Raw genomic sequence first — 19508 nt, forward strand, 5'->3', positions numbered from 1 at the left:
ATCAATTTGGGGGAAGTAGAAGGAATTGGGTTAGAAATTTGGATATCACCCAAACAGAAGCAGAGAAATCTTGTGACTTGCACTCAATTCTCTTATAGTTTCCTCCCACCCACATCTCACCAGTTCCTGTAGGTGAGGAACATGGCCCAGTCCTTCCTGGTCCATCAGCCTCCAGAGTTGTGATGTGAGAAGTAGGGACTTAGTTCCCACTGGTTTATTTACTTCTTAGACCCCCTCAGAGAAATGGAGGGCCTAATTATCTGCTTAATTGCTTTATTCCATTGAAGGAAATAAAATTTAGAAATATTCATACAGATGAGTCTTGCTAATGAGCATAAAGTTACCTCAAATTCATTTACTATAAGCAGTGCATTCTAACACCAAGTATATTTGGCAAGAATCATACACTTTTCTTCTTCCAAAGGCAGGATCATCATACAGTGTTCTTTAGGAAATGCCCCATCACTCCCTTTTTCCCGTTTTGCTCTGTTTTTCCTTTCTCACAATTGTATCTCTTTACCTCTATCCTAAACTGGCTGTCTAGGGTCCAATCTTTCCCTCTCCCCCCTCCAGCCCATTTTCCACCTTTCTGGCAGTAAACTATCTAAAGAGCAGATCTGATAACACAATGCATCTGCTCTAGCACGTTCAATACTTTTCTGCTTTATGGCAAAGAAACCAGGTTCATCAGTCTGGAATCCTAAGTGCTTTCAGTTGGTTCCCGTCTTCTTTTCCAGCTTTATCTCTTCCTTCTTCCTGATAGCTCAGTCTAACCCTTTCTGATGAACTTGTATTTATCCTTTAAAACCTAACCCATATGTCACTTCCAAGACTCCTCTGGAGGAACTCATTTTTTTCCCTCTGTGTTCTCACAGCACACTGGCAAGGTGCCTATGGCAGCACTCATTTCATATTACACTTCAGTTGCTGACCTGTCTCTACCCTTGACTAGATAGGGAGTTCCTCAGGAAACAGAGAAACTGTCATTCATCTCAATATCACAGGGCTTGCCTAGTGCTTGTTTGGGGGCTGGGGGTGAGGAGGGGAGAAGAAATAAATGTCTAATGTTTAGCCAAGCTAAATAGTTCAGTTTCAAAGGAAGTTAAAAGACTATCGCAGTCACTTCTGGTGAAGGGTGATAGGGAACTTGGTGAGAGATGTGACTTTGACAACCTTGCAGAAAGATCAAAACTTCAACAGAAAAAGCTGAGGAAGATGTTTTAGGTAGAAGGAAGAGCATGAGCACAGGCACAAAAATAGGAAAGTGTGAAACATATTGAGGAATGAAAAGTCAATAGCAATGTGCCTACCTGTTTATTGGTCATGCCTGGCACTGTGCAAAGCACTTTTAAAAGTCAACCTTTAAGCTTCACAGCAAGCCTGGAAGGTAAGAAATTTAGGCATAGGGAGGTTAATTAATTTCCCAGAGTGACACAACTTAGAAAATGAGACTCAAAATGGTCTGACAAGCTCCAGAGTCCAGCTCTTGGTTGTCTCACAGTCCCACAGAGTTGTCATTAATGATCTAGTCCCTTGATTTCTTTTATTTTTTCCTGTTTGCTGCCTGAAGCTTTCTGTATGCAAGGTCAATTTGTATACCTCTTTTTACAGGTGCACTGAAATTTTAAATTTACCTTCTGCAGCTCGGAGATTGTTCAATGAAAAGGGGAAGGAAATATTTACCCTAGAAGACCTGAAAAGAGATGAACTGGTAAAGACATGGATCTGAAATTAAAAATACTAATTTATGAATACCACCCAAGTAAAAATGTTCTTGAATATAAGACTTCACATGCTTACTATTTTTATTCTTATTTTTTTTTTTTTTTGGAATTATCCTGACTGAGCAACAATCAGCAAGTAGCACTAAGAGCTAACATTGTTGAGAGGTTCCTATGTGTCAGGCATGGTTTACAAAGCAGTGTATAAATTAACCCACTTAATGCTCATCATGACCCTATGAGATGGATATTTTCATTATCCCCACTCTATAAATTAAGAAAGAAACTGGAGAAAGCTAAATTACTCACCACTTGTAGTTTCTGTCTCCTACTCTGAAGGAGATAAATACTCTATTCTTTTTGACACCTTCAAAATGTAGTTGTTTAATGATTTCTTACTAAATGATAATTTTGCTTTTTTAGGTAAAAAATTACATTTACTTTTTCACACACTGTATTTTAAGTTGCTGGAGAAGGCTGATAAGTAGAAGGATTTTAGTGGCCCAGCCTTTTCTCTCATTTATGGAATTTAAAGCATCAACTTGAAAAATTTAAAATAAAACAAGCAGGAAAAAAAAAAACAAACCTGTCTTGACTGATGCCTAAAATTCTTTGAACAGAGAACAAAGCTTGCACTGTATTATCAGAACTTGACTCTGAACATAAAGACCCCTTGAGAGAGAGTCTTGAACCAAAGAACCATTGACCAGTATCAGAGGCAGTATGATGGGGTGGACAGTCTGTTGTTCTTGGAGGCTGGTAGATCTTATTTTGAATCCTAATGCTGTCATTTCCAAGTTTTCTGTTTGTTTATTTTTAATGTTTTTCTTTTTTTTATGTTGCTATGCTTATTCACTTTGTTTTGTCCAGAAAAATTAAGGTAGATTGCATTAAAACATAAAATACAAAAAGATACATTTAGTATAAAGATAAGTATAGATAGGCACCAGGGCCACGGGAACATGGGTGTGAGAAGGGTAAGATGGAGCCAGGAGTGATTGAATATTTGCTAGAAATTAACCTGTCACTGCCCTGAGCAGCCAACATGAAGATGGAAACATGAACAGTTATATGATTAAATATGCCCAGAAAAGAAAAAGAAGCCCATTTTTCAAGAAGAAGAAATTTTTAAGGACGTTTTCCCTGGATCTTCATACAAAGAATGTAATGATCCATGTGAATGATCAGAAAACACAGCACTGAATTTCTCTTTCTTCTTACTGAGTCTTTCTCAATATATTACTATTTTTTTCTCATCTTTAAAGAAATATATATGTATTCATCCATTTAAGGACATTTAAGAAATGCATGTAAGCAAACTGAGGTGGAAAACATATCATCCATAGTCTTATTACATAGAAATAGCCATGTTAACATTTTGGTGTTTGTACTACAAGTTCATTTATACAAGGGGTTATTAAACTTTTACTGTACAGATAGTGGATATTTGGGGCTCTGTGAACAATAGGGTTCCTACTGAAACATCAACTGTGCTACTGTAGTGTGGAAGTAACCACAGACAACATGCAAATGAATGGGCATAGCAGTATTCCAATAAACCTCTTATTTACAGAAACAGGCAGCAGACCAGATTTGGGCTTCACTCATAGTTTGCCAGCTTCTGATTTCCACCCGTTTCCCTTCCTCCCTTCCTTTCTTCCTTCCTTCCATCCTCATTGTCCCTTCCTTCCTTTTTTCTTCCCTCTTTCCTCTCCTTTCTTAAAAAATATTTTTAAAAACTTTTATTTTAAAATAATTATAGATTCATAGGAAGTTTGAAAGATAGTATAGAAAAGTACTTTTTAAACTCAGTATAAAATCCTTGATATTCATCAAAGTTGTTGCCTTTATCAGCAGTTTGTTCCTTTTTATTTCTGAGTAGTATTCCATAGTTTCTTCAATCATTCACATATTGTAGGACATTTTGATTCTTTTGATTGTTTCCAGTTTGGGCTATTACAAATGCTTCTGTGAACAATTGTATACAGGATCATAGACTCTTTTTTTTATAGGTGTATGTTTCATGTGGAGAACATTGGATCAATCCTGATCTGTCCATTGCTCAGCAAAAGAAACAAATCTTCCTGAGGAACCTAGCGTCAGACGTTTCCAAAATTCAAGCCTTCTGTAGCACACGTAAGATAGAAGGTAAGGATTGGAATTATTTACCTTAATATATGCAGCCAAAATAAAATGCTTGATGATATTACTTTGTTTAAAAAAATCCAGTTTTGTTTAAGCAGCTCATATTTCACCTCCGCATCTTGCTGTTTAACTCTTTAAACTAACATATATTTAATAGGGTTGCATATTTTAGTTCATACTACAATTTAGATATGCAAAGAAAACATAATCTCTTCATTTTCTTTTTAACAGATCTGGCTTTCTTTGTGAGCCTTGTGCATTCTTATCAACGAAAAGAAATCAAATGTCCAACTGACTTTAGATTTTGTCCCATCTATTAATTTAATTAGTCCCTTAGGGAGAACTTTCAGATGTCTTATTTTCCATAGCACTTTAGTTCCTCTCTAGGGTAAAAGTAAAGCACTTGCTTCCTGGGCTCTGGTGTCTGAAATCTGTGGCTGGGGTGACCTGTGTTCCATTCTTTTATCCCAGACAATGTTCTGGGTGGGTGATGCTTCCTGCCTAACTCAGCCTCCCCTCTGCTCCCTCTGGCCCTCTGAAGCCTGGCTATGACTGAGTGGTCATCTCTGCAGTCCTTGCTGCAGAGCCACCTCACCTCTGCTTAGCAGCCACCTCTTGCAATCTCCCCAGCAAGACTCTCAGCAAATCCTGGGCCATTGCTGTACCTCCCAGATACTAGATCCAGGTTCACATGGCTGTGCTTCAGATTGAAATAGCAAGAGTAGCTTGAGAGGTAATCTCTGCACAGTGTCCTGGACGATGGGCAGTGTCCTCAGTGTTTCCCAGGTTTCACTAAGTTACCCAAAGTGAAGCCAGTGGGGAGAATCGGGATGCCCTGTTGCTGGTTTTCTGGCTTTCTCTGTCTTATGCTCCCAATCCCCTCTGGCCCAGAAATGGTGGTTTTTCTCCAGGTCAGTCCTGAAGTTAAACCCTTGACATGGGAGCTACAGGCTCATAGGTCAGGACTGTTCTATCCTGAGTTGCATGGTTATTATCTTATGGCAGTATGGTATTTGAATGTCAAAAACTATCTTTTGTTTTCCTTATATAACCTTCCTAATTTCCTCATGATCCTTCTCTTTCCCTTAAGACTGCCAAGGATCCAGGAATAAAGGTTCTATACAGTAAAAAGAAAAAGAAAAGAAAAACAATACAATTTAAAACATTATCCTATTATGTATATTAAACATTGCATAGTAAAACTTTGGATGTGTCTTTCAAGCCATTGGAACTTTCACTGATGAGTTTGGATCCGGGAGAATGATCTAGGAAATGTATCTGAATGATGTAGATCATTTGAATAGTTAGAATCTAAAATAATTAATTTATTTTTGGAAAGACCTACTTTTAGTATTTTTGACTAAGAATAACTTAAGAGAAAAGAATCTACAAAAGTTAAATGAAATTAAATCCAACTTGTTAGTTCAAAGAACAACTGATGAATAGACTGAAAAGCTGGGAATTGTTTGTATTTGTATTTCAGCATGTATTTTTAAATTCCTGGTACTCTACAATTGTAACTAATATGTCCTTGCAATTTGTGCATTTCTGCTTAGGTCTTGTTTTAGAAGTCGAAAGTCACATTGTGTCTGGAGGCAAGCTTGCTGTGAAACCGATAGCAATTTTTGGAGAAAAGAAGCAAGTTATAGAAGCAGAAGAAAAGCAAATGCAAAAAGATACTTTAACAACAGAAAATGCTTCCACTGAAATTCTGTAAGTAATCAGTGTAGCCAGAAGAGCTACCTGGCTGCTTTTTGAACTCAGCTCATTAGCCTGACAACAGCACAGAGCCCATGCAGGGAGCCCATGCCAAGTTTGTGAAGCTGATGGCAGGTGAAGAGCTAGTATTTAATTAGTTTTCTGGCAAGAGGATAGAACTGGAGCTTCAGTGTTCATCCATTACAATGATCTACTTGTGATAGTATTGTTATAATGTTACTATTTTAAAAGACTAGAATCTTAGAATTGCAGATATTTATTTGAGGAATTTATCATGTTTTGTTTCTGTAAACATTGACTTTAGGAACAATTAAGTTTCTTACCTAAAGTAGGTTCAAGTTAGATGCAGGTTAATATACAGTTATCTTTCTGCATCATTGAAATAGCTTTCTGATTGGTTTCTATCTCCATAATATCTTCCTTCCAATTCACCTCTAAGTTCCAATTGTGGACAATTCTCTCTCTAATGTACAATCCTTCTCACACAGGTTTTCAATAACTACCTATTGTAGACAGAAAAAATTATTATCTTGAATCCTAAGCTCTCTGACCCTCATCCATGCTTGTCATAGACCTTCCTGTGTGCACTCCCATGCCGGCTTCCTCTCCACACTTTTTCTTCTTGCCACATGAACTTCAAGCTCTGCTCAGCCACCCATAAGCTGTCGCCTGCACTTGGCACATTCCATTTACATTCTGTCGCAGACCTCTGAACCACATATTAATTTATCTCTACCTGAAGTACTTTTACTTGCCCTGTACTTATCTGTAGAATGACTCTTCATCACTGAAATCAATTACAGCAAAGATGGTATGTAACAATGTATTTATCAGTCCCACCCCTCCACGAACCAACCTGGGAACTCAACTCATTGAAGGCAAGAACTCTGTCACATGTGCTCTCAAAGAAGAAAGTAACTGGCTTTAATTATCATTTATTGAATAAATGTAGGGAGGAATGAATTAGTTTTCAATTTCTAAAACCAAAAATACTTGGTCAGTTTCCACTGCAATAATTATGAAAATTAATATATATATATGTCTACAAACTGTTTCTGTCCTCAGTTATATGAATATGAACTTATATTTTCAGAACCAAATTTCCTCATTTGCTGGGTGATTCACCTGGTCCTATGTATGACCTGACACTAACAAAGGCATTTTTTTCAGAGAGAATGAATTTTCCTAAATGACATCTTTCTCAGCAGTTTGGGAATTGAACAGAAATTGTTCTAATGTTCCCTTCTAAAGAATGTGTTCTCTAGCCTCTGAATTACTTAGTCTGCACTTGGAAAAAAAGTAAATAAATGGAAAGTAAGAAAAAAGAAAGAAACATCTTTGAGAGCAAAGATCCTCATTGTTCTGATTCATAGATTTCATCAAAGCCTGGAGTCTTTGAGGAAAAGTAATCGTGTCCACTCAGAACACAATACAGACGTCTCATGCACATTCTAAGTTAGATTCTTTTGTTTCAGCCTCTTCTTGAATACTCCTGGTAATAGATCAGTATTTCACAAGGCAGCCCTTCTGATGTTTAAATAATTAATTATTTAGGATATCTCCATCCCATGATTTCATCTGTTTCTCTGTACTATGCCCTATTCCTCTTCTACTTGACAGTCCTTAAAATGTTTGAAATATTTATTAGTACACTGGGTTATCTCATTTCCAGTCCAACTTACACTAGTTTTTAAAACCATTTCTGATGACATGGTACTAAATCATCTTACATTAAAAAGTCACTAAGATTTCCCAGACTTTCTTAAAAATGCCTTTTTTTTTTTTTTGGAGATTTTTGCATATTTGAGAATTGGGATGATTTAAGGAGGGACATCCATGAAACAAGAGGCTAGAACATAAATCTAGAAGGAATCTTTGTGATTACTTTTTGATTGTAAAGATGTCCAGTAAAAACAATAAGAAGCAAAATGAAAAATAAACTCTGGGAACACTAGCCTCCTGTTTTTATGCTTTATGGAAAAGAAGACTTGTAGAGCATAAAGCTTCAAGGAAACTTTCTCATTTTCTCTCCAAATTACAGGTACCCTGCCTACCTCTTGAGCCTTGTCTAGCCTTTCCACTCATTCACTGCATACCTGTCAAACCAGTGTTTTTCTGTTCCTCAAATGGGGAAAATATATTTTTGCTTCAGACCCTTTCCATTTGTTCTTTTCTCTACCTGCAATGCTCTCCCTCTAGATCCTCACATGGCTGTCTCCTTCCCATTGTCCAGATCTCAATTCAAACATCACCTCTCAGAAGAACCTTCTCTGATTCATTGCTAAAGTAGACCTCACATCACCCTGGCAAATTTCCATTATAATATCCTGTTTTATTCCACTTATGGCATTTATCTTATTTATTTATTCATTTGCTTGCTTATTATCTCTCTTCTTCCCACTAGAATGCAAACTCCATGATCTCTAAGAACTTACCTGTTTTATTCATTGCTATATTCCCAATGCTTAGAACTCTATGCCTATGGTGTAGTAATAGTTCAATTAATATTGGCTAAAAGAATGAATAACAAACTAATGAATGATTCATTCTATGAATGAATGAACAAATGAATAAATTAATAAAGTAAGATAGATTTTAAAATGTTCTAAAACTGATTTGACTATATTTGCCAGGAAGCTCAATAGCTGATAGATAATTTCCAAGTAAGAAAATTAAACATCTGGTTTTGGGTGAAGATTCTTTTTTGTGCTTTGCTAACTTTGTGAAAACTAAGAATGTCTTTTTTGTTCAAAGAAATGGAGTTGGTGAGACAGCTGTGTTTTTTTTATTTAGAACACAAGATGGCACTGTTGTTTTTTTAACTGTTAGGGAGATTTTTTTGACTTGAGAAGCCACTTGTGCTGCGTGCAGTTCTGAATGGGGCAGTCATTACCCCACCAGTTTCATATCCACATGTAATACTTCCATCACATTTTAAAAGTGTACAATCAGCTCTACTAGCACAGGAACTGTCCCTGAAGATGTTAGTAACTTGATAATGTTTGCAGTTATATCAAATTATCATAAGCACCTTGGCGATTACAGTCTGCCCCAGAGAACTTTATTTACATGTATGCATATTTAGAGTTGAAATATGCTTCTTGCTTTGCCTGAATATTTATCCTGCCCTCAGCCAAGCAGTCCTCATATTATGTCATGACTCCACTAAAGGAAAATGTGCTCCAAACAATGACCTGGAACTTTATATATACAGTTCTGTAAGGAGGTTACTGTTCCCATTCACATCTCCGTCTAAAATAAGAAGTCAGAGGCTGGCTCAATTATTCAAATTATGACGAATTTAAGTGTTTTAGTGTATGATTCTCTATCAAAAGCTCGCACATATGTGCAGATGCTATTTAAGTCTCTCTCTAGATTTCTATTGAGAGGAAACGTTAAGTTAATTAAGATTTCTTAACATTATCTAATGAGTAAACTTTATGAAACCCAGCAATCTAGGCTATACTGTTGCAGACAGAATTATGACCCATTTATGGGGTAGGCAGAAGAAGTCTCATTACATGTTCATTACGAATTTCTTAAACTACTGGATAGTCTTACTCTTTATAATGTTTGAAATATAATACATACTCCCATTTTTTCTAAGTAAATATAACAAAGATCAATGCTGTTTATTATGTGATTGAAGAATTTTATTTATAGCCTCATATTAAAAGAATAAATGATTCATTAGTAAGATGTGGACTTTGAACATTAGGCACCCTTAGGGGAATATGATTTATAGATCTACCAATATCCTTCAGGATGTGATCAGACTACACCTCAGAAAAAATCCTGTGAACACAAATCAGAATTCTTAGACTTGGGTTTGCTTCTGATCCTTGATAGAGACTCACATACAAGGGCCCATCGCCGAATGAAGGCTTGTCACACACTTCTCAGGTACGCCTGGCAGGAAATTTTGGATGACTTTGATGGGGATGACAGTCTTCCAAAGGAAATGGAAAAAGAGCTCTTTGAAAATGTGGAACCACAGAAGAAACACAGGTAAAAAGTTGCAAAAAATTACTGTTAGAGAGTTCTGCCTAGCCTTAGATTCTCTCAGCTTGGGAAAAAACATATTCCTGGGCTTTTTTGCTGCTGTTAGCTACTGTTTCTATCAACATGCACATTTTTATCCTATGTTTTTGATTATAAAGTATTTGCAAAACTTTGTGGGCAGGTTCTTTCCCTTTTGGTTTATTTTATGCAGTGTAATATAGTTTCTTGCTCATTGGTGTGTCGTTTATACTAAACAGCATGCTCATCTACTTTTGCTTCCTAAGACCTTAGCACAGAACCTATATATTTGTTGAATTAATATGTGAGTGAATTAATGAATAAACATGTAGGATGTGATGCCTGATGTCTTTAAGAAATTAGCAAAATGTAATTTCTTCCTTTTTAATTTAATCTTTTTGGTCAATGTCCAAAATTTGGCCAATGTCCAGGAATTTATAGTACTTTGTATTATTACATAATCTTTAGACATTTATTTAACACTATAGCAGTTACTGGAATATGTGAATTAGATGGTTTTGGCACTTTAACATTTAGCATTAGACCAGACACATTGTAGGGGAGTAGGGGCTTAATAGATGTTTATAAATTAATTTAATTACCAATTCATTGTGATATTTAATATTTTTAATAAGTCTACATAATACGATCCTCAAGTAAGAGAGTCCTTTAAATTAACTTCTTAGTGGATCATTATTTTCTTTTATGATATTCTATGAATTTTTAGAAAAGAGTGAAAAACTTGGAGCATGGTATTCTATTTCCCAGGATACTGTAGATAGAGGATAACAATCATAGTTTGAACAGAATCCTTTTATTTCTCTGTTTTGATTCTAAATACCACCTCTTTTTTCTTACTTCTTTTTTGGATTTCACTTTTTCCTCTGGAACTAAATTACTTCTTCAACTGAACTTTTCTCTTTGCTGATGAATGTATCAAATGTTCTCCTGGATAAACATTTATTTCTGTCATAAATAAACTCAGTATTCTACTTTTTATATCAGCTTAGAATTATAAGACTAATAGCATTTCTGTCGTTCTGATAATTATGGTTTACTATTGCAAGTTAACATGGTTTGCAATGGAGCTCAACCAACAGAACTGACAATCTCTAGTACATCAAGTGCACAGGATGTTTTTTTGCCGCTAATGGATATTTCTTTATCTTAGCTATTTGCCAGAGCGTGGTAAATTGCAGAAGCTTTGCCTTCAGCAGTTTGAATACACAGATGAGCAAATTGTAAGCTGTGCTGCTCCTCAGCTAGTCTTGGGGGTGCAAAGTCTCAACCTCCGGTCAGGCATGGAGGTGGTTTTGGTGGAGAAGAAATCTGTTGGTAGTCATCAACACTGGATATACAAGAAAGACAGCAGGTAATCCCATTATATTTGAGGTTAATATGTCAAAAGGTGAATAGGAGCCTAAGAAGTCTGGCATGGTCCCTGTAGAACAAGCAGGGCTATATTTGAGGGCTATAATGGGTTTTCTATTTAACTTAGCTGATAATCCTTTTATCCTGGCCTAAAAGAGAAAGAGAATAAAATCAAGTGCAAATGCTAAGTAAGCTACATACAGTTTATTTGCAATTAGATTCAATTAAGAAATGTTCACTCCATAGTTTTATCTTGCCATCAGGCTCAAGACTGGACTGTAATTAATTTTACTTTTATGATATGAAGTTATCAAATAAGAATTTTTAAAAGTTCCTGATTTTAAAAATGTTTCAGTACTTTTCATTAACTTGATCCCCACCCTTCCCAAAACACATGCCTTCCCTCCCTCCTCTGTCTTCATAAAATAACCAGCTGGTGGCTACCCTCACACAGTAAAAACTAATTCTTACAGATTATCAACCTAATTCAATGGCCTTAATTTCAAACCAACTATAGTACTGTCAAAAGGTTATTTTTGAAACAATCAGGGGAAATCTAAAACACTTGGCCATCTGATGATATTGAGGAAGTCTTATTAATTTTGTTGGGTATAATAATGGTTTAACGGTTATGTTTAAAAAGAAAAAAGTCTTGATAAGTTATATACATATTGCAGTAGTTACAAATAAAATTAAGAGATCTCTTAGATATGCTTTAAAATATTCTACCAAAAATCAAAAATTTAAAAAGTTGAACGGAATGGATGTAAGAAGAATGTCAGAATGCTGACAGTTGTTAGATCCATGATGGGTTATTATACACTTCTCTGTTTCTGTGCGTGTTTGAACATTTCTTTAACAAGAAAGAAAATAATTTCCTGTTTTGCAGACTGGTTTGCTTCAAATTCTACCATTAGTATTATATGGTGAGGCTCCAAGGAGCTCTTAAATCTCTTGAAACTGTGTACAAAATGTATGTTTGTGCATCTGTGCAAAAATTTGTTTTTTCTCTGAAAGAGCTGTGATTTTTCACTGGATTCTTAAAAGGTCTGCAATGCAAAAGGCTTATGAATCAGTGCTTTGTGAGAGATTGCATAAGCTTCAGCAGGCGGCAGCAGCGTGCCCAGCGTGGGCAGGAGAGGAGTTAGTCTTACCCTGCTCACTGAGATGAGCAAAGCCACCAGCAGGGAACACTCGCTGAGCTGGTTTTAGGGAAGCCGGGAAAACTGACGACTGAGTGGACAAACCAGGTGATAGTGTTCCTTTGCCCCATTCACCCAGGCTAAGCTGCCTTTACAAAGTGGAGCTAGGATGGCAGGCTTTTGTTCCTGTGAATGGTTTGCCATATGGGCCAGAATTCATTCTTTCAGCTGCAAGAAGTTATTGAGGGCAGTGTTTTAGGGGTGGTGCTTTAGCTAAGAACAAAACAGATAAAAGTCCTTGCTCTTATGGAGCTGACATCCTAGTGCTACCCCATCTCTGCATTATATTTAGCAATATATCTTTCTGCATTGGCTTTCTGTGTTTCCACTTAAGCCTAAATTGGAATTTGAGCATGGCTAATGAATTCAGGTGAACATGCATGGGAAGTGAGAGATGTGATCCGAGAAGACTTGGTCATTGGAAGAGAGTGCTAGTCCTGAGTCCTGCTCAGTGCCTGTCAGTGGTTTTGTCCTTCATTCTGAGTGCTGTGGAGAAAGCAGGAGGAAGGGAAGGCTGCTTAAGAAAACACAGTTTTCCTAAAACACTGTGAGATGTGGTGCCAAGAGCATCACTGCCTTGGATAATTAAACCATGTGTAACACAAAAGAGAAGGACAGTTTCTTTCAATCTCCTCCCACTTTCCAGAACATTCTGCAACTTTGTCACCACGTCAAGCCACATAATAGAGGGGCAGTTGGTGAGAAGGAGATGGTGGTATTGATTGATCCCCCATCAGAAATTTCAGAGTCCACGGAGAGAAGGTGGAGTAGTGGGGGCCTGGCAGGACAGGATTTGTTTGTGAGCATGAGCCACCCTCTAGGAAAACCCAGACACCCTTGGGCAGGGGAGATTTTGCAGAAGTCTTGGATTAGATGTGGACACAATTCAGAGCAAAATACATGTCCCATGGTAGAAGTGTGTTTGCATAGTGACAGTAATTCTGAGCTTTCTTCCACATCCTCCCTTGGCATATTACTTTGTTCTTTTTCACATAAGTAGATACTAAATTGCATTTGTTTTAGTGGGACCTGGAGAACCATGGGCTACACTATGTAGTAGAAACTTATAGAAAATTCTATTGGTGTTAACCAGTTTATTTATTTATTTATTTTTGAGACAGAGTCTCACTCTCTTGCCTGGGCTAGAGTGCCATAGTGTCAGCCTAGCTCACAGCAACCTCAAACTCCTGGGCTCCAGTGATCCTCCTGCCTCAGCCTCCTATTAACCAGTCTTTTTGTCCTCCACATTTTACCCAGGTGGCAAGTTAGGGTATATATACATACATATATTATATGTATAATATAGTATATATATAACTATTATATATTACATATATTACCCTTGGGCTGAGGGAGAGTACCCATGAAAGGAAAAACTTGGAATTGGGTCCCCCCCCCCCCCCGCCAGGCTGGGGTTCAGGCTTCATTGGCATAGGTGTGGTTCCATCCCATTGGATGTCAGGGAAATTTTGCTGGTGTGCCTGGCCACAGCTGGTCTGTGGCTGCTGGGTACCGTAGTCCATTTTCTCTTGCTTATAACAGAATACTTGAAACTGGATAATTTATAAGAAATGGAATTTATTTCTTATAGTTCTGGTGGCTGAGAAGTCCAAAGAGTGAGGGGGCACATTTAGTGAGAGACTTACTGCTGGTGAGAACTCTACAGAGTTCTGAGGCAGTGTGGGGTATCACGAGGTGAGGGGGCTGAGCTTGATAACATGCTATTCTCAAGTCTTTCTTCCTCTTAGTATAAAGCCACCAGTTCCACTCCTATTTTAACCCATTAATCCATTAGCCATTTAGTCCATGAGTGGATTAATCCATTCATGAGGGCAAAGCCCTCATGATCCAATCACCTTTTAAAGGCCCCACCTCTCAATACTGCCACATTGGGGATTAAGTTTCAACATGAATTTTGGAGGGGTCATTCAAACCATAGCACTGGGCAAGCAGGAAGCAGTCCTCTGGAATGTATGTGGGGTGCAACTGGTTGCTGGGTACACCAGCATGCAAAGGGAGTAGGAGTGCTGGTACAGCAGGGTGGGGGGAAGGATGGGGTGTCCGTGTGAAGCAGGCAGTGAGCAGATGACCACCAGGCAGGTCAGGGCTGTGAGGGTGCTCAGAGACCTGCGTTCTGGGCACACCTGCTTGGAGCACAGCATCACTGAATAGTCTCACTCCCGACAGCTGACCCCATGCCACAGCCAGAAAGAGCAGGAGAGCTCCTTCTTCCTGTCATCTTCCAGCATTCTCTACTGAGAAAGCTTAACATCACACTTACAGTAGGGTAGGAATTCTTAAAGGATTCGTGTCCATTGTCACAGAGCATGTGTGGACCTGAGAGACAACACATTAACAAGTGGCACAGAGGGAGGTCTAATCTGGCCATGCTACATTGTAATGTGACTAATCCTGTTTTCCCAAGGACCTTTCACCTGGTGAGTAACCTGGACCTTGTGCTGGCTGTGTCTATGACCAAGGCTAGAAATGATGTCTGTGGCTATCCAGTTATTGTTCAGGTAAGATATGTATAAGCTAAAGATTAATCATGGCCCTTTCATTATTATAAATGTAAGTAAAGCTTCAAGCTTCCTTGCTGTGGAGGAAAAGGTAGCTGTCATACAATCCTATTTTGAATGTAATTGTTAAAATATTTACAATAGTCTGCCTAGATTTCAACTTGAACATGTTCATGTACTTCTTAATTTAGTTTAATCCAACAGATGGTGATTGTGGGCTTGCTACATGTCAGGCATTATGCTAGTTACTGAAATCAAATTCAATGGCAAGCATGAGAAATTGTCCCAACGGCATTCACGGAGCATTTAGTCTCAGTGGTGGGTGCAGTCATGTGAATGACTCTTAGATTCACCTAAATTCAATCACTGGGAACATATGTCAGGCCCTCTTTACCTGATAACTGGAGGGAGAACTTAGTGAGGGAGGTCTTTCTGGAGGATATGAGCTTATCAGTGTTCAGTCTACTAAGCAACCCATTTGAAATACTATTTTAATACATTTTTGCAAATGCTTATAGCAGCCAACCAGTTTTTGAAGACTCCAGAGAAGTCTGGCTTCATTTGAGTTTTGGACAAAGACTAGAAAGTTCTTTTCTCACGTTTTTCTGTCACTCTCACTTATAACTCAAAACACTCCTAAACGGATACATATTTTTCCTTGCTAGTAGGAGAGAAAGTTTAGGAGTATTCCTGTTCTGCATTTACTTTCTGTATCCTCCACAGTATATTTCAGCCTTTTGTTAAACAAAATATATCATCTCCAAATAACATTTGCTTTATTCTGTGTTTTTAATAGCAATGAGGCAACTTGTTTTGCAGGCCCTGAATCCAAAATTGGAACATAGCAATCTGGATGAATACCAAAGCTTAATGAAGTCTTCTATCCTGATGATAAATATGGACTAAAAATTTATTCTAGGAGATACGATGTATATAAAACTATGCCCTTCTCTGTCAGGTGCCTCTTCAACACAGACCACAATGAGATAAAACCTCAAACATAGACAAATTTAATACCTTAATTAGTTTCATAAAATTATAGATATAGATGTTTTCCCCTAAGGTTCCTGTTTTATAAGAAATAAATTTGATCCCACGGTAATTTGGATTACCTTTCAAGATTTTTTCTTTGCTGATGTTTCATTTTTATTTATTGAAGCAATCAGTTTGTGAGAAAATATTAAAGTTCATGTAAAATAATAAAAATGAAGCATGGTAGGTTAATGCTATTAGACCCTTTCTTGTTCCTTGAAAATATAGTCTTTGGTTTTCCAGACCTCTGAGGGAGGCTTTGCTGTCTGACCCATTAAATCAATTCTTGAGACTCATTTATTTTCTTCTTTGCTATTAAGCTCTTGCTTGATAAAGTAGTCAAGATGGGAGGATTGCTTGAGACCAGGAGTCAAGACCAGCCAGGGCAACATAACAAAACTCTATCTCTACAAAACACTTAAAAATTAGCCAAGTGTGGTGGCACATGCCTGTAGTCCCAGCTACTTGGGAGGCTGAGGCAGGAGGAGGATCACTTGAACCCAGGAGTTGGAGTGTTGCCTCTTAGGTAACAGAGTGAGACCCTGTATCCAAAAAGAAAAAATTTTAATAAAGGAAGGGAAGCATTTTAATCTATCATAATCTTTTAAAATGATTTTATTTTATCAACAACTGTACTCCTAGGAATTTGTCCTAAAGAAATTATCATGAGTTTAACCCAAAGATTTATTTTTACTATTATTCATTGCTGTTTTGTTTATTATAGAGAAATTTTGAGAAACAATCTATATATTTAACTATTGGAGATTAACAAAATAAAATATTCCTAAAATGAAATATATATATGTGTTTAAAAGATGTTAGGAAAAGGTTCATGGAATATTGTTTAAAAATGCAATATGAAATTGTGTATATTGTGTGATTCCATTTTTGTAAATCAATGAATGCATATTATAAATATAAAACTATTATGTATATAATCACCAAAATACCAAACAGTAGTTATCACTGCATAATGACATTATGAGTAATTATCTGCACTTTCTAGATTTATCCAATGAAAAATATGACTACCATAATTATTTCATGAACTTTCCTATTTGACTTCATATTTTACTGCTTTTTACAGAAATATAACCCAAACAGCAATGGGACTGCCAATCAAAAGTGGAATTATGTGGAAAATATGAAAGCATTTATAGCCTTTCAGAGCACTTCCCTGAATAAGGAAATTACATCAGCAAATTACGCTGGTGTTTGTACATCATCTGTGATTAAAGAAAAAAACATTGACCAACCAGTAAGTGGTTCCTTCCTCTTGAAGATAAAAGGAAAATAGGCTAAAATAGGGTTGCTTAATAAAGCAAGAAACTTTTTGTTCCTAGAAAATCTTATGTTTGTAAGTTGAACACTGATATTTGAATGACATCACTTGGCCTCTGTGATTCTGGTTAGGAAAGAATGAAGAAAAATTATCCAGAAAAAACAAATTAGACAGCCTATCTAAAAGTTCTTTAAATTTTTATTCTGGAAATTTTCATACATATTTCAAAGTGGAGAGACTAGTACAATAAGTCTTTCTTTACCCATCATCTGAATTGAACTATTAGCAAGGTTTTACCACATTTGCCAACTCTAGAAGTGCTATAATTGCACCTCTACATTAAGTGCATACTTCCAAAAATTTTGGACATTTTTTGACTTAATTATCATCCCACTCTCACAACTAACAAAATTAATGATAATTCTTTGGCCATCTAATACTCTATCCTTAATCAAATTTCTCAGGTTGTCCTAAAAATTCTTGTTATGGTTTGTTGATTTGAGTCAAGATTCAAATTAAGTCCCAAAGTGACATTGGGTTGCATAATCTTGGTCCATTGTGATATAGAATATCCCCTATTTGCATTTTTTTGTTTCCTTGTGGCATCTTTTGACTTGTTTCTTCATCTCTCATAATTCCTATAAACGAAATTGAGCATTAGAGTTGTAGTTAGATTTATGTTTAACATTTTTTGGCCAGAATCTTCATAGGTTTTCCTGTATGTTTCTTACTTATCACTTATGCTGGCAATGTCTGCGTTTTCCATTTTTAGTAATAATAGTTATCAATCGGTTTAGGTGATTATAACCTGATCCTATATTAAAAATATCCAATGACTTTTCATCTAATGTCACCATTTTATTTTAAAAGGGTCAACTTTGTATAATTCTATAATTTTCCCTGTATTTATTAACTGAACTTTTAATAAAAGGAAGAACTTTACCTCATCAGCTTGATATTTGACTACCCAAAAATATGGTTTGCAAGTGAAGGTAGTTTAAATGCTCAATTTTTTCTAATTTCTTTCTAGTGTCACATACCACCTGAAAATGTAGTAGCTTAAACTAGCAAACCCTTTTTTGTTTTGTGGGACAGCAATTTGGGCTGGGCTCAGCTGGACAGTTCTGCTGCTCTTGCTGCAGTTTACTAATGTGGCTGTAGTCATCTGGTGGTTCTTCAGTGGTTTTGGTGGCTCTCTGGGGACTAGATGGTCAAAGATAGCCACCCTCATTTGTCCAGTGGTTGGTGGGTTCTTCAACCACATGGCTTCTCTAGCAAGCTAGCTCAAGTTTGGTCATGTTGTAGTCCCAAGGTTCTATTTTTAGTCAAAAGCAAACAAGCTCCATTGTGTAAGCACTTCTTATGCATTTGCTAGTGTTATGTTGGCCAAAGCAATTCACGCGTCCTTGCCCAGATTTAAGGAAAGAAGAAAAAGGAGAAAGAAACTACTTCTTGATTGGAGGAGTATCAAAGCCACATTCCAAAGGGCATGCAAACAAGGATGGGACAGTTTTATTGTGGTCACTTTTACGAATAATCTGCCACACTTTCTAATGGGCAGTTTTGGAAGTTATAGTTGGTGTCAGTTTACTTCCAGTGGTCTTCAATGAGTTGTAGTTTTGTTTCTATTTGTTTGGGTTATTTTTTTTTTTTTACTTATATTGTTAGCATCATTATAAACTCATAGGATTTTTTATATTTATTCATATTCAAAGTGTTTCAATTATTCTTTTTGGTGCTCCCAAATTGTCCCACTTTAGGCGAGTGGAGGCTCCTTCACGTTGGCTCCTGTGTCTTTTTCAACATGATTACTTTACTCTTGGATGGCTTCTTTTCTTTCTGGACACAGACACACACAAAAAATGTTCCTTTCTTGTATTATATTAATGTATTTCTTGCCCCAAATCTGGAACTGGCTATTCCTCCAAGAAACCCTGATTTTGGACATAAGTTATGATCATTGGTGTTGAGTTGTCATTATCAAGTTTGGAAATACTTTAAAATGTAAGTAATAGGGAGCAGAATAATGTCTTTATGTTGAAATTTCAAATTAGCATTTGGGGATGAATAAAATGGTTTATTTATATTATATTGTAAAGCGTTTTATAGAAATGCTGTCATAATATGAATGCACCTGTATAAAAGCATGTTTGTCTCCCATTTCAGGGTTACTATTATTTCTCACGTGATGGAAAGAGAAAAATGATGCTCTGCTTGGCTTGTGGACAATCCATGAGAGCAGAGAAGGGACTAAAAGAGTTGCTTCCAGGGGTTCCATTCTTTTGTGTTTCAGGCTCCAAGACTCAGAAGCCCTTCTCACGAGGGCCGTTCAAGGTCATCAATGTGGCTGAGGTGTGTAATGATTTGAGGTCTGCTAATGCACGTGTGGCAACAATTTGGAAACTTTGATGCATTCATTATCTGCCTTGCACTCAAGTTCATCCAATTCATCTTCCTCAGATGTACCTTTACCATTCTACCTGCATTGATTTCCTTT

At 36.9% G+C, this 19508-nt stretch overlaps 1 protein-coding gene across 2 annotated transcripts in view; it reads left to right on the forward strand.

The window, feature by feature from the left end:
- Positions 1-19508, forward strand: part of LOC105882982 (doublecortin domain-containing protein 1) — a 63184-nt gene that overhangs the window by 14466 nt on the left and 29210 nt on the right. For both annotated transcript variants that reach the window (XM_012785877.3, XM_076002075.1), the window contains 8 exons: positions 1612-1711; positions 3734-3869; positions 5423-5579; positions 9435-9593; positions 10777-10977; positions 14604-14697; positions 16817-16987; positions 19178-19363. In XM_012785877.3, coding sequence (XP_012641331.2) covers positions 1612-1711; positions 3734-3869; positions 5423-5579; positions 9435-9593; positions 10777-10977; positions 14604-14697; positions 16817-16987; positions 19178-19363 — 1204 coding nt within the window. The remainder of the gene's footprint in view (positions 1-1611; positions 1712-3733; positions 3870-5422; positions 5580-9434; positions 9594-10776; positions 10978-14603; positions 14698-16816; positions 16988-19177; positions 19364-19508) is intronic.

The sequence above is a fragment of the Microcebus murinus genome, chromosome 4 (assembly GCF_040939455.1).
Source record: "Microcebus murinus isolate Inina chromosome 4, M.murinus_Inina_mat1.0, whole genome shotgun sequence".
Classification (NCBI taxonomy): Eukaryota; Metazoa; Chordata; class Mammalia; order Primates; family Cheirogaleidae; genus Microcebus; species Microcebus murinus.